Source organism: Bombina bombina, chromosome 3, assembly GCF_027579735.1.
Source record: "Bombina bombina isolate aBomBom1 chromosome 3, aBomBom1.pri, whole genome shotgun sequence".
NCBI lineage: Eukaryota > Metazoa > Chordata > Amphibia > Anura > Bombinatoridae > Bombina > Bombina bombina.
The window spans coordinates 1,144,280,903-1,144,296,555 of record NC_069501.1 but is presented as its reverse complement, the minus strand read 5'-3'; the positions used below and the strand labels follow the sequence as shown (position 1 = coordinate 1,144,296,555).

General features: G+C 39.1%; 1 protein-coding gene across 1 annotated transcript in view; it reads right to left on the bottom strand.

The window, feature by feature from the left end:
* CENPJ (centromere protein J) overlaps positions 1–15,653 on the bottom strand; it is a 66,118-nt gene that overhangs the window by 6,008 nt on the left and 44,457 nt on the right. The window contains exons 11-14 of the mRNA XM_053705578.1: positions 11,841–11,941; positions 10,188–10,289; positions 9,272–9,412; positions 9,102–9,186 (exon numbers count right to left, since the gene is read on the bottom strand). Coding sequence (XP_053561553.1) covers positions 9,102–9,186; positions 9,272–9,412; positions 10,188–10,289; positions 11,841–11,941 — 429 coding nt within the window. The remainder of the gene's footprint in view (positions 1–9,101; positions 9,187–9,271; positions 9,413–10,187; positions 10,290–11,840; positions 11,942–15,653) is intronic.

The following is a 15,653-nucleotide window of genomic DNA, read 5'->3' as shown; positions in this document are numbered from 1 at the left end:
ATTTTTATCTTGTTCCATGGGAATCTTTTAGATTCACACCAACAGATATATTTTTTCCATATATTATGGTAAATTTTTCTAGTTACAGGCTTTCTAGCCTGAATAAGAGTATCTATTACAGAATCTGAAAACCCACGCTTTGATAAAATCAAGCGTTCAAACTCCAAGCAGTCAGTTGGAGGGAAACCAGATTCGGATGTTCGAATGGACCCTGAAGAAGAAGGTCCTGTCTCAAAGGTAGCTTCCATGGTGGAGCCGATGACATATTCACCAGGTCTGCATACCAAGTCCTGCGTGGCCACGCAGGAACTATCAAGATCACCGAAGCCCTCTCCAGATTGATCCTGGCTACCAGCCTGGGAATGAGAGGAAACGGTGGGAATACATAAGCTAGGTTGAAGATCCAAGGTGTTACTATTGTATCCACTAGAGTCGCCTTGGGATCCCTGGATTTGGACCCGTAACAAGGGACCTTGAAGTTCTGACGAGAGGCCATCAGAACCATGTCTGGAATGCCCCATAATTGAGTTATTTGGGCAAAGATTTCCGGATGGAGTTCCCACTCCCCCGGATGCTCCTCCATCGCCAGGGAACTCCTTGTTTCCCCCTGATGGTTGATATATGTAACAGTCGTCATATTGTCTGATTGAAACCTTATGAATTTGGCCTTTGCTAGTCGAGGCCAAGCCTTGAGAGCATTGAATATCGCTCTCAGTTCCATTATGTTTATCGGGAGAAGAGAGTCTTCCCGAGACCATAGACCCTGAGCTTTCAGGGGTTCCCAGACCGCGCCCCAGCCCACCAGACTGGCGTCGGTCGTGACAATGACCTACTCTGGTCTGCGGAAGCTCATTCCCTGTGACAGGTTGTCCAGGGTCAGCCACCAACGGAGTGAATCTCTGGTTATTTGATCTACTTGTATCGTCGGAGACAAGTCTGTATAATCCCCATTCCACTGCCTGAGCATGCACAGGTGTAATGGTCTTAGATGAATTCGTGCAAAAGGAACTATGACCATTGCCGCAACCATCAAACCTATTACTTCCATGCACTGCGCTATGGAAGGAAGAAGAACAGAATGAAGTACCTGACAAGAGCTTAGAAGTTTTGATTTTCTGGCCTCTGTCAGAAAAATCTTCATTTCTAAGGAAACTATTATTGTTCCCAAGAAGGGAACTCTTGTTGACGGGGACAGAGAACTTTTTTCTATGTTCACTTTCCACCTGTGAGATCTGAGAAAGGCTAGGACAATGTCCGTATGAGCCCTTGCTTTTGACAGAGACGACACTTGAATCAGGATGTCGTCCAAGTAAGGTACTACTGCAATGCCCCTTGGTCTTAGCACCGCTAGAAGGGACCCTAGTACCTTTGTGAAAATCCTTGGAGCAGTGGCTAATCCGAATGGAAGTGCCACAAACTGGTAATGCTTGTCCAGAAAGACGAACCTTAGGAACCGAAGATGTTCCTTGTGGATAGGAATATGTAGATACACATCCTTTAAATCCACCGTGGTCAGGAATTGACCTTCCTGGATGGTAGGAAGGATCGTTCGAATGGTTTCCATTTTGAACGATGAAACCCTTCGAAACTTGTTAAGAATCTTGAGATCTAAAACTGGTCTGAATGTTCCCTCTTTTTTGGGAATATGAACAGGTTGGAGTAAAAACCCATCCCTTGTTCTCCTAATGGAACAGGATGAATCACTCCCATGCTTAACAGGTCTTCTACACAGTGTAAGAATGCCTGTCTTTTTATTTGGTTCGAAGATAATTGAGACCTGTGGAACCTTCCCCTTGGGGGTAGTTCCCTGAATTCCAGGAGATAACCTTGAGAAACTATTTCTAGCGCCCAAGGATCCTGAACATCTCTTGCCCAAGCCTGAGCAAAAGAGAGAAAGTCTGCCCCCCACCAGATCCGGTCCCAGATCGGGGGCCAACACTTCAAGCTGTTTTGGTAGCAGTGGCAGGTTTCTTGGCCTGCTTACCCTTGTTCCAGCCTTGCATCGGTCTCCAGGCTGGCTTGGTTTGAGAAGTATTACCCTCTTGCTTAGAGGGTGTAGAATTTGAGGCTGGTCCGTTTCTGCGAAAGGGACGAAAATTTGGCTTATTTTTAGCCTTAAAAGACCTATCCAGAGGAAGGGCGTGGCCCTTTCCCCCAGTGATGTCAGAAATAATCTCTTTCAAGTCAGGGCCAAACAGTGTTTTACCCTTGAAAGGGATGTTAAGCAATTTGGTCTTGGAGAACACATCCGCTGACCAAGACTTTAGCAAAAGCGCTCTGCGCGCCACGATAGCAAACCCTGAATTATTCGCCGCTAATCTAGCTAATTGCAAAGCGGCATCTAAAATAAAAGAGTTAGCCAATTTAAGTGCTTGAACTCTGTCCAAAACCTCCTCGTACGAAGATTCTTTATTGAGCGACTTTTCTAGTTCTTCGAACCAGAAACACGCAGCTGTAGTGACAGGAACAATGCATGAAATTGGTTGTAGAAGGTAACCTTGCTGAACAAACATCTTTTTAAGCAAACCCTCTAACCTTTAATCCATAGGATCTTGAAAGCACAACTATCTTCTATAGGAATAGAAGTGCGTTTGTTTAGAGTAGAAACCGCCCCCTCGACCTTGGGGACTGTATGCCATAAGTCCTTTCTGGGGTCGACTATAGGAAATAATTTCTTAAATATAGGGGGAGGAACAAAAGGTATGCCGGGCCTTTCCCACTCCTTATTTATTATGTCCGCCACCCGCTTGGGTATAGGAAAAGCATCGGGGGGCACCGGAACCTCTAGGAACTTGTCCATCTTACCTAATTTCTCTGGAATGACCAAATTGTCACAATCATCCAGAGTAGATAATACCTCCTTAAGTAGTGCGTGGAGATGTTCTAATTTAAATTTAAAAGTTACAACATCAGGTTCTGCTTGTTGAGAAATTTTCCCTGAATCTGAAATTTCTCCCTCAGACAAAACCTCCCTCCTGGCCCCTTCAGATTGGTGTGAGGGTATGACAGAACAATTATCATCAGCGTCCTCTTGCTCTTCAGTGTTTAAAACAGAGCAATCGCGCTTTCTCTGATAAGTAGGCATTTTGGAAAAAAATGCTTGCAATAGAATTATCCATTACAGCCGTTAATTGTTGTATGGTAATAAGTATTGGCGCACTAGATGTACTAGGGGCCTCTTGTGTGGGCAAAACTGGTGTAGATACAGAAGGGGATGATGCAGTACCATGCTTACTCCCCTCATTTGAGGAATCATCTTGGGCAATATCATTATCTATGGCATTATTATCCCTACTTTGTTTGGACATTATGACACAATTATATCACATATATTTAAATGGGGAGACACATTGGCTTTCATACATATAGAGCATCATTATCTGATGGTTCAGACATGTTAAACAGGCTTAAACTTGTCAACAAAGCACAAAAAACGTTTTACAATAAAACCGTTACTGTCACTTTAAATTTTAAACTGAACACACTTTATTACTGAATATGTGAAAAAGTATGAAGGAATTGTTCAAAATTCACCAAAATTTCACCACAGTATCTTAAAGCCTTAAAAGTATTGCACACCAAATTTGAAAGCTTTAACCCTTAAAATAACGGAACCGGAGCCGTTTTTACATTTAACCCCTATACAGTCCCAGGTATCTGCTTTGCTGAGACCCAACCAAGCCCAGAGGGGAATACGATACCAAATGATGCCTTCTATAAGCTTTTTCAGTGGTTCTTAGCTCCTCACACATGCATCTGCATGCCATGCTTTCCAAAAACAACTGCGTATTAGTGGCGCGAAAATGAGGCTCTGCCTATGACTAGAAAAGGCCCCCAGTGAAAAAGGTGTCCAATACAGTGCCTGACGTTTTTTTAAAACAATCCCCAAGATTATAACAACTATTAATAGTAATAATCTGCCAAATATACTTAGTAAAGTAATCGTTTTAGCCCAGAAAAATGTCTACCAGTTTTTTAAGCCCTAATGAAGCCCTTTATTCTTTTACTTAAACTAAGAAAATGGCTTACCGGTCCCCATAGGGAAAATGACAGCCTTCCAGCATTACCAAGTCTTGTTAGAAATGTGTCATACCTCAAGCAGCAAAGTCTGCCCACTGTTTCCCCCAACTGAAGTTACTTCATCTCAACAGTCCTGTGTGGAAACAGCCATCGATTTTAGTAACGGTTGCTAAAATCATTTTCCTCTTACAAACAGAAATCTTCATCTCTTTTCTGTTTCAGAGTAAATAGTACATACCAGCACTATTTTAAAATAACAAACTCTTGATTGAAGAACAAAAACTACATTTAAACACCAAAAAACTCTAAGCCATCTCCGTGGAGATGTTGCCTGTGCAACGGCAAAGAGAATGACTGGGGTGGGCGGAGCCTAGGAGGGACTATATGGCCAGCTTTGCTGGGCTCTTTGCCATTTCCTGTTGGGGAGGAGAATATCCCACAAGTAAGGATGACGCCGTGGACCGGACACACCTATGTTGGAGAAAAGATTGGAATATCAAATTGGCTCATGTTGGTAATGTATGAACTCTATAATTTGACATTTTAAAGCAAATACATTGTTGCTACAATCAAACTGCAGTTAACAGATTTAAAAGGTACTTTTGTATTTTAGCTTGAATTCATAATTCTGTGTGGTTTAAAACTAATCTTTTGTTTGCCAAGTAATTTATAACTGTAACCATATAAATATATTTTAGAATTTACCTTATTGCTGCTAAATAATTTATTTCATCTCAGATAACTTGGCATAGAAATGGACTGTTAAAGTATATAGTTCTATTGTTTAACTAAGCACTGTTAAAAAGTTAGTGAACCCTACCCTGGTATCTCATTGTGATATTTAAATGCAACTCTGATTTGAGAAACTATTGTGAATAAGATAATTTTTATGATCTTTGCATAGCATATTATAACAGTTTACACTTGTATAGTTTTGATTCATATCTGGTTTTCTATAAATATAATCCAATGTGTCTATAAATTTTAACTAATATAAAGAATTTAGGAATTGACATTAATTTTATTGTTTTGTATATGTATTTTATTGGGGGTTTCTTTAAAGAAGAATTATTAAATATATTGTATTATAACCCGGCCATATACTGACAGGAAAGAGCACGATGTTATCGGACACACACATGAATTAGCAGTGTCTGTTAAAAACTGTCAAAATTAAATGCTATAAGAGGCAGTTCAACAGCTTAGAAATTAGCATATAAGCCTACCTAGGTTTAGCTTTCAACAAATAATTCCAAGAGAGCAAAGCAAATTTGATGATAAAAGTAAGTTGGAAAGTTGTTTAAAATTGCATCTCCTATCTGACTCATGAAAGTTTAAGTTTGACTACACTGGCCCTTTAATCAATCCTTTTTGGAAAGAAGTGCTTCTGCAAATTACTCCTGAATATACTACCCTTCAGCTTGAGATCGTAGCCCTTTGTTCTTGAATGTATCTTTTTTTTTTAATGAAAAATGCTCACAGCCTCAGCTTTACTAAGCCCTTTAATATATTTAAAAGTTGCTATCATATCACCTTGTTCCATTCTCTCTTCTAACCTCTACATATTTAGGCCATTAAGCCTCTCCTGGTACGTTATATTTTTTGGACCATGTACCATTTTGGTAGCCCTCCTTTGCACAGATTCCAGTTTGTTTATATCCTTCTTAAGATATGGCCTCCAGAACTGCACACAATACTTAAGATGAGGCCTAACTAATGATCTGTAAAGTGGCATAAGAACCTTACTATTTCTGCTGCAAATACCTCTACCAATACAACCAAGTATTAAAGGGACACTCAATCAAAATTAAACTTTCATTATTCAGATAGAGCATGCTATTTTAAACAACTTTCCAATTTACTTCCATTAACAAAACGTGCACAGTCTTTTTATATTTAAACTTTTTGAGCCACCAGCTCCTACTGAGCATGTGCAAGAGTAAGTGTGTATGCATTTGTGAATGGCTGATGGCTGTCACATGGTACGTGTATGCATTTGTGATTGGCTGATGGCTGTCACATGGTACAGGGGGAGTGGAAAAAGACATAACTTTTAAAATTGTAAGAAAAAAAAAATCTACTACTCATTTAAAGTTCAGACTAAGTGCTATTGCATTGTCTTGTTATCTTGCATTTGTTGATTATGCAAATCTACTGTGTTGACTGGTCCTTTAATGTCATAGGATTATTATTGGTATAGGTTGTTGTTTTTTTTTTTATAAATATTATTTAATTGTCCCCTAGGGAAAAGCATATATTACTATGTACGAAGTGACTAACTGCTGCAATTTTTCTTATGATCATTAGGGGCCGCCATTACTCTGAAAATGTAAAGGTCCTTTACAGTTTTATAAATACAATATTACTAAAAATTAAACATACTGTAAAATATATAGATGTAACAATAACACACCTTATGAATACTAAGTTTTCATGTGCGCTAACCCAACCGCGTTAAGATCTAAATTGAGAAACAGGATGTGCAAAACACATTTTACATTCCTATGTTCTTCACATAGAATACAATGTACTTTTTATTATTAAAGGGACACTCAATCAAAATTAAACTTTCATTATTCAGATAGAGCATGCCATTTTAAACAACTTTCCAATTTACTTCCATTAACAAAATGTGCACATTATTTTTAAACTTTTTGAGTCACCAGCTCCTACTGAGTATGTGCAAGAATAAGTGTGTATGCATTTGTGAATGGCTGATGGCTGTCACATGGTACGTGTATGCATTTGTGATTGGCTCATGGCTGTCACATGGTGCAGGGGTAGTGGAAAAAGACATAACTTTTAAAATTGTCAGAAAAAAAAAAATCTACTACTCATTTGAAGTTCAGGCTAAGTGCTATTGCATTGTCTTGTTATCTAGCATTTGTTGATTATGCAAATTTACTGTGTTGACTGGTCCTTTAAATATATATTTCTAACACCTGAGACCTCATATCTTTGAGCCCTTATAACATTGAAATTTTAATTAGTGTTATTAGTGTAACTGTACTTTTAAATGTATTTTTGATGTATTTCGTGACATTTTTTATTCGAGCGTAACAGTTAAAGGGACATTATACACTCATTTTTTCTTTGCATAAATGTTTTGTAGATCTATTTATATAGCCCATGAAGTTTTTTTAAAAAAAAAATGTTTAGTTTTGCTCATTTTTAAATACCATTGCTCTGATTTTCAGACTCCTAACCAAGCTCCAAAGTTTTATGTGAATACCGTCAGCTACCTTCTCCAGCTTGCTCCTGTTTGTGTAAAGGTTCTTTTCATATGCAAAAGAAGGGGGAGGTTCTTATTTGCCACTTGCAGTGGCTTTCCAGCTACCTTTTCAACAGAGCCAAACTGACAGCTTCTAAGTAAGTTTTTAAACAGTTTTATACTGGATTTTTATATCGGTATCCGTGAATCTTATTCTTTATAGTAGTGTCTATTACATGGAGTTATATGAAAATGAGTGTATACTATCCCTTTAACCAGAACTCTGAGGTTACGCTAACCTGACAAGCATTAAATTCAATTGCGCAATCACGTTTTCTTTCAACTTGTAATTATTATTATACTTCACTTGTAAAGCGCCAACATATTTTGCAGTGCTGTCCAAAGGTACAATTTATTTAAATAATACAATGGAAAAAAAAAAAAGACAAAATTTGACAAACACATACTGGAGGAATTGAGGCCCCTATTCCTGTGGAAACTTACAATCTAGAAGAGTAGGAAGTTGTGGAACAGGAGGTGAGGCCTGCATGAGTGAGAATGATGTTAATACAGAGTTAAATGAGGGTAATTGTTAGGTAGGTGGAATTCATTTGTCTTCAGGGAGTGTTTAAAAGAAGACAGATTAGGGGAAAAGTCTGATAGCACGAGGGACATCGTCACAGAGGGTAGGTGCCGCACAAGAGAAGTCCTGCAGTCTAGTATAGGAAGAGGCGATAACTGAAGATGCAAGCAGCAGGTTATTGTTGGATCTTAGTGGGCGGGCTGCATTATATTTGTTAATTATTGTAGTGGGAAGCAGCATGGTTAAGGGCTTTATAAGTCAGGGTGAGAATTTTGAATTTAATTCTGCTGTGAATGGAGAGCCAATGAAGGGACTTGCAGAGAGGTGCAGTAAATACAGAACACTGGGAAAGGTGGATTAGCCTACTTCTGACGTGCGCAAACACCCGTGATAAACCTGATATCACTTGCAAGCAACAGTTAGTGCGCCCCTCGTAACTAGCCCTAAATGCATATGTAGATGTAATGCTGTGCATAGTGAAACCTATTTATAAAATGACTGATGTGTATGTGACCTAGACTGAAATTGAACCCATAACGATCATAAAACCTATATCCTATTCATTATATAGCCACAACAATATACTTAATTTAATACTGTGGAATGTAATGAGCTAATCTTCAATACTATGATTAGCTGATAGATTTGTGTCCTTTTAGATCTCTTAAAACAACTTAGATAAACAGACGATATGCTTAAAAGAGCAGGGCCCTTAAAGGGACATTATACACTCATTTTTTCTTTGCATAAATGTTTTGTAGATGATCTATTTATATAGCCCATAAAGTTTTTTTTTTAAATAAATGTATAGTTTTGCTTATTTTTAAATAACATTGCTCTGATTTTCAGACTCCTAACCAAGCCCCAAAGTTTTATGTGAATACCGTCAGCTACCTTCTCCAGGTTGCTCCTGTTTGTGTAAAGGGTCTTTTCATATGCAAAAGAAGGGGGAGGGGGGGGGGGAGTGTCTAATTTGCCACTTGCAGTGGGCTTTCCAGCTACCTTTTCAACAGAGCCAAACTGACAGCTCCTAAGTAAGTTTTTAAACAATTTTATACTGGATTTTTATCTCAGTATCTATGCATTGTATTCTTTATAGTAGTGTCTATTACATGCAGTTATATGAAAAGGAGTGTATACTGTCCCTTTAATGTGGAATATTTAGGTCACGTGTTTGGTCATAATTCTTATATAATTGTTTTGAAGGCTTAATACAGAGATGTACATGTTGCCCATTTATAAATGAAAGCACAAACAAATACTACAGTACATGCATTACATACTAACCGATTTGTCCATTTGAAAACTGTAATATTTCAAGACCATCTGGATAAGTAGTATGTGTAGTCTGAGCATCTGCGTAATAATAAATCTGTTAAACAACAAAAACATTTTTTTTTACAAAAACAGGAAGGAAAAACTAGTCACGTTGCATTAAGTAGTTATTAGAAGCTTACCACACGCTTATCTGCCATCACTTGTTTAATGTCTCCATTGAAGAATGTTACAGTTGTCGTCTTGCCATCAGCACTCACTTCCTTTCGTGTCCCGTTAGGAAACAAAATGACATGACAACCATTTCTCAGAATCCTCTCGACCTGGAATTACAGAAGAATTCTCAATAAAGTGACCCTATGAAGTAGCCATACAGCAGGTTATAGAGCTGTTTCATAACAATACATTGCATCCAGTTCAGAGAAACAGTGTAGATTAAACCTTTGCGATTACATTCTTCTTCTCTGAAAAAGCACGTTAAATGACATTGCATTAAAGAACGTCACACAACTGTCTGGGTAAGAGTAGACCCCCTTATTTATTTTTTTCTATGCTCAATACACATAAATGCTTAAGCATCTAAAGTATTTGCCACCATCCTCTCCAATGTAAACAATGAATCACGCGATTCCCTGTTTATTTCTGGAGCTGCGAAGTACAGAGCACAGCGATTTTCACGGTGGCATTTCGGTCTTAATTAATAGTTAATAAATAAATTATTTGAAGGATTTGTATATACGCTGCTCGTACATTTACCCCCCCCCCCGATATTAATGCTGATCAACAAGTGTTTTGAGTGGTTAGATAATAAAACACCATAAAAAAAGCTGTTTCCCGAAGGCTGCCAGAGCAAAGAGATATATGGAAGGTAAGTTCTAAAATATAAAATGTTCTTGGCATTGAATATGTCACTTTATGAATGAAGCTCATATTTAGGATTTTAACGCCTATTGGCAGAACATCAAAATTTACCATCACTTTAAGATCAAATACCGACTGACACCTATACCTACGGTCTTTGATAACCAACAACAAATCAACAATAAAGCAAACAAAATAAATAGATTTATTTAAATCAGTCTCACAAATTCCATTCACCTTTCCATCAGAATAGCTGATTTCTCCCTGCACATCATCATCGGTTCCTTTAACCACATTCATTTGATTCTTAGGTTCTATTGGAATCTCCTCAGAAGACTGCTAGAAAAGAACAAAGGTACATAAAATAGTATTAAACATATCAAAAAGTACTTATGATCATTCAGTAAAGATCATTCAAAATAGTTTTCTTGGAAATGCATTTAGATGGTCCATGAATTTTAATTACTCTATATGTGATATCATTATGAAATGTAAAACTGCTTAAGAAGTTAAAAAGTGCATAGCTAGCACAGGGTATAGTGTATCACTGCAACACGGAGGTTCACAAGTTTGAATCACACCTATTGTTATAGTGATGTATTCAAGCTCATACAGAAATTAACATCAGTAAAAGAGACGTCATGTAGTTATTTGGGTGATTTATATAGAAAATAATTGATTTTGATAACCTTAACAGTATGAATATAAAGTATAAGATTTTTTTAATTTGTTGCCAAAAAAAATACATTTCTATAAAAAGGACCAGTAAATACAGTATATTTGCATAATCAACAAATGCACGATAAGACAGTGCCATAAAACTTAGTCTGAACTTCAAATGAGTTGTAAATTACATTCTGACAAATTTCAAAAGTTGTCTATTTCCTCCACTCCTGTATCATGTGACAGCTATCAGCCAATCACAAATGTGTATATATGTATAAGTCTTGCACATGCTCAATAGTTAGTGATCTTTGTTATAAGATATGTGTAATAGAACACACACATTATATATATATATATACACACACATACACACACACACACACACACATACATATATACATACACATATAGGAACTCACAAGTAATTTCTGTTAATCTAAAGTATTTCCTCTAGCACCATGGTGTAATGGTCAGCCCTATCGCCAACATTAAAGTCACCACTGCTCATAAATGTGGAATTGCTCATAAGTGTGGGAAAATTCTTCATATATGGAGTTGATTTACACTTTAGCCTTAGAAATAGACCCACTGATTGAGAAAACTGCCAGTTATGATTATTATGTTCCACAAACACACAGCTAAACATTTTTTTATTGGGTCAATTTGCTTTCTAAAGTTGCCACACCTTGCAATAGGTCTCACACAATATCTATAAGCCTAAACTAGAAGAGGACATTTCTATTGCTATTTAGCACCTTAATGGGATCTTTCCGCAGGTTTAGAATACACTTACATAGTGGGTAAGTTTGAAAATGTTTTGAATGCATTAAGACCATGTTTGCTAGAATTTCTTTTGTAATAACCAAAACTCCACCAACCATGTGCTTTATTTGCAGGAGAGAATCCAGACTTATTACTAGATAGTTAGGGCTAGACACTGCCATCATGTTAGGAAAACACCCATTGTATTGCAGTGCCTTATCTAATCATTTTTTGCTAAAACCAAACAGGAACAGATATGTAGCAGGGTTAGGCTTGTAAAGCGTGTCATGTGCCCTTCCAGTTGTCGGAATTGAAAAACACTTAAAATTACAGGTAAAGGGGGCAAAATAAATACAATAGTAAAAGTATATTTATAAACATAATGCATTAATCTATATTAAAATTTCAAAGTGTTCATTGTCCCTGTAATATGCTTTAAGGTAAAAACATATGGTTACTTACCGGCAAACTGCTCCCTTTATATTCAGTCTTATTTACTTTTGTCTTCTCGGATTTATTTAAGTCACAAGACTGATTTTGCTTGAAATCTTTTGAAGCCTTTCCTAAGACACAACACATAGATTCTTAGTTAGAATATAAAAAGTAATGTAATTCACTCAATATCACACACAGAAGAGGCCTGGGTGCATTATTCAGCAACTACATTATATGATAATTATTTCAGCTCTTCAGTACTACTTTACAAAGCAAACAATTAATTATTAGAATTTAGGGTCTATTGTTTTCAAGATATTTTACTGTGTGTCTCCTCTTTAGTGTATTCCCAACTGTCCCTTTTACCTACTGATAATATTAAATTGTTTACAAAAAACAGAATTTATGTTTACCTGATAAATTACTTTCTCCAACGGTGTGTCCGGTCCACGGCGTCATCCTTACTTGTGGGATATTCTCTTCCCCAACAGGAAATGGCAAAGAGCCCAGCAAAGCTGGTCACATGATCCCTCCTAGGCTCCGCCTTCCCCAGTCATTCGACCGACGTAAAGGAGGAATATTTGCATAGGAGAAACCATATGATACCGTGGTGACTGTAGTTAAAGAAAATAAATTATCAGACCTGATTAAAAAACCAGGGCGGGCCGTGGACCGGACACACCGTTGGAGAAAGTAATTTATCAGTTAAACATAAATTCTGTTTTCTCCAACATAGGTGTGTCCGGTCCACGGCGTCATCCTTACTTGTGGGAACCAATACCAAAGCTTTAGGACACGGATGAAGGGAGGGAGCAAATCAGGTCACCTAGATGGAAGGCACCACGGCTTGCAAAACCTTTCTCCCAAAAATAGCCTCAGAAGAAGCAAAAGTATCAAATTTGTAAAATTTAGTAAAAGTGTGCAGTGAAGACCAAGTCGCTGCCTTACATATCTGATCAACAGAAGCCTCGTTCTTGAAGGCCCATGTGGAAGCCACAGCCCTAGTGGAATGAGCTGTGATTCTTTCAGGAGGCTGCCGTCCGGCAGTCTCGTAAGCCAATCTGATGATGCTTTTAAGCCAAAAAGAGAGAGAGGTAGAAGTTGCTTTTTGACCTCTCCTTTTACCAGAATAAACAACAAACAAGGAAGATGTTTGTCTAAAATCCTTTGTAGCATCTAAATAGAATTTTAGAGCACGAACAACATCCAAATTGTGCAACAAACGTTCCTTCTTTGAAACTGGATTCGGACACAAAGAAGGCACGACTATCTCCTGGTTAATGTTTTTGTTAGAAACAACTTTCGGAAGAAAACCAGGTTTAGTACGTAAAACCACCTTATCTGCATGGAACACCAGATAAGGAGGAGAACACTGCAGAGCAGATAATTCTGAAATTCTTCTAGCAGAAGAAATTGCAACCAAAAACAAAACTTTCCAAGATAATAACTTAATATCAACGGAATGTAAGGGTTCAAACGGAACCCCCTGAAGAACTGAAAGAACTAAATTGAGACTCCAAGGAGTCAAAGGTTTGTAAACAGGCTTGATTCTAACCAGAGCCTGAACAAAAGCTTGAACATCTGGCACAGCTGCCAGTTTTTTGTGAAGTAACACAGACAAGGCAGAAATCTGTCCCTTCAAGGAACTAGCAGATAATCCTTTCTCCAAACCTTCTTGAAGGAAGGATAGAATCTTAGGAATTTTTACCTTGTCCCAAGGGAATCCTTTAAATTCACACCAACAGATATATTTTTTCCATATTTTGTGGTAAATTTTTCTAGTTACAGGCTTTCTGGCCTGAACAAGAGTATCAATGACAGAATCTGAGAACCCTCGCTTTGATAAGATCAAGCGTTCAATCTCCAAGCAGTCAGTTGGAGTGAGACCAGATTCGGATGTTCGAACGGACCTTGAACAAGAAGGTCTCGTCTCAAAGGTAGCTTCCATGGTGGAGCCGATGACATATTCACCAGGTCTGCATACCAAGTCCTGCGTGGCCACGCAGGAGCCATCAAGATCACCGATGCTCTCTCCTGATTGATCCTGGCTACCAGCCTGGGGATGAGAGGAAACGGCGGGAATACATAAGCTAGTTTGAAGGTCCAAGGTGCTACTAGTGCATCTACTAGAGTCGCCTTGGGATCCCTGGATCTGGACCCGTAGCAAGGAACCTTGAAGTTCTGACGAGAGGCCATCAGATCCATGTCTGGAATGCCCCACAATTGAGTGATTTGGGCAAAGATTTCCGGATGGAGTTCCCACTCCCCCGGATGAAATGTCTGACGACTCAGAAAATCCGCTTCCCAATTTTCCACTCCTGGGATGTGGATTGCAGACAAGTGGCAGGAGTGAGTCTCCGCCCATTGAATGATTTTGGTCACTTCTTCCATCGCCAGGGAACTCCTTGTTCCCCCCTGATGGTTGATGTACGCAACAGTCGTCATGTTGTCTGATTGAAACCGTATGAACTTGGCCTTTGCTAGCTGAGGCCAAGCCTTGAGAGTATTGAGTATCGCTCTCAGTTCCAGAATATTTATCGGTAGAAGAGATTCTTCCCGAGACCAAAGACCCTGAGCTTTCAGGGGTCCCCAGACCGCGCCCCAGCCCACCAGACTGGCGTCGGTCGTGACGATGACCCACTCTGGTCTGCGGAAGCTCATCCCCTGTGACAGGTTGTCCAGGGACAGCCACCAACGGAGTGAATCTCTGGTCCTCTGATTTACTTGTATCGTCGGAGACAAGTCTGTATAGTCCCCATTCCACTGACTGAGCATGCACAATTGTAATGGTCTTAGATGAATGCGTGCAAAAGGAACTATGTCCATTGCCGCTACCATCAAACCTATTACTTCCATGCACTGCGCTATGGAAGGAAGAGGAACAGAATGAAGTATTTGACAAGAGTTCAGAAGTTCTGATTTTCTGGCCTCTGTCAGAAAAATCCTCATTTCTAAGGAGTCTATTATTGTTCCCAAGAAGGGAACCCTTGTTGACGGAGACAGAGAACTTTTTTCTGCGATCACTTTCCACCCGTGAGATCTGAGAAAGGCCAGGACAATGTCCGTGTGAGCCTTTGCTTGAGGAAGGGACGACGCTTGAATCAGAATGTCGTCCAAGTAAGGTACTACTGCAATGCCCCTTGGTCTTAGCACCGCTAGAAGGGACCCTAGTACCTTTGTGAAAATCCTTGGAGCAGTGGCTAATCCGAACGGAAGTGCCACAAACTGGTAATGCTTGTCCAGGAATGCGAACCTTAGGAACCGATGATGTTCCTTGTGGATAGGAATATGTAGATACGCATCCTTTAAATCCACCGTGGTCATGAATTGACCTTCCTGGATGGAAGGAAGAATAGTTCGAATGGTTTCCATTTTGAACGATGGAACCTTGAGAAACTTGTTTAGGATCTTGAGATCTAAGATTGGTCTGAATGTTCCCTCTTTTTTGGGAACTACGAACAGATTGGAGTAGAACCCCATCCTTTGTTCTCCTAATGGAACAGGATGAATCACTCCCATTTTTAACAGGTCTTCTACACAATGTAAGAATGCCTGTTTTTTTATGTGGTCTGAAGACAATTGAGACCTGTGGAACCTCCCCCTTGGGGGAAGCCCCTTGAATTCCAGAAGATAACCTTGGGAGACTATTTCTAGCGCCCAAGGATCCAGAACATCTCTTGCCCAAGCCTGAGCGAAGAGAGAGAGTCTGCCCCCCACCAGATCCGGTCCCGGATCGGGGGCCAACATCTCATGCTGTCTTGGTAGCAGTGGCAGGTTTCTTGGCCTGCTTTCCTTTGTTCCAGCCTTGCATTGGTCTCCAGGCTGGCTTGGCTTGAGAAG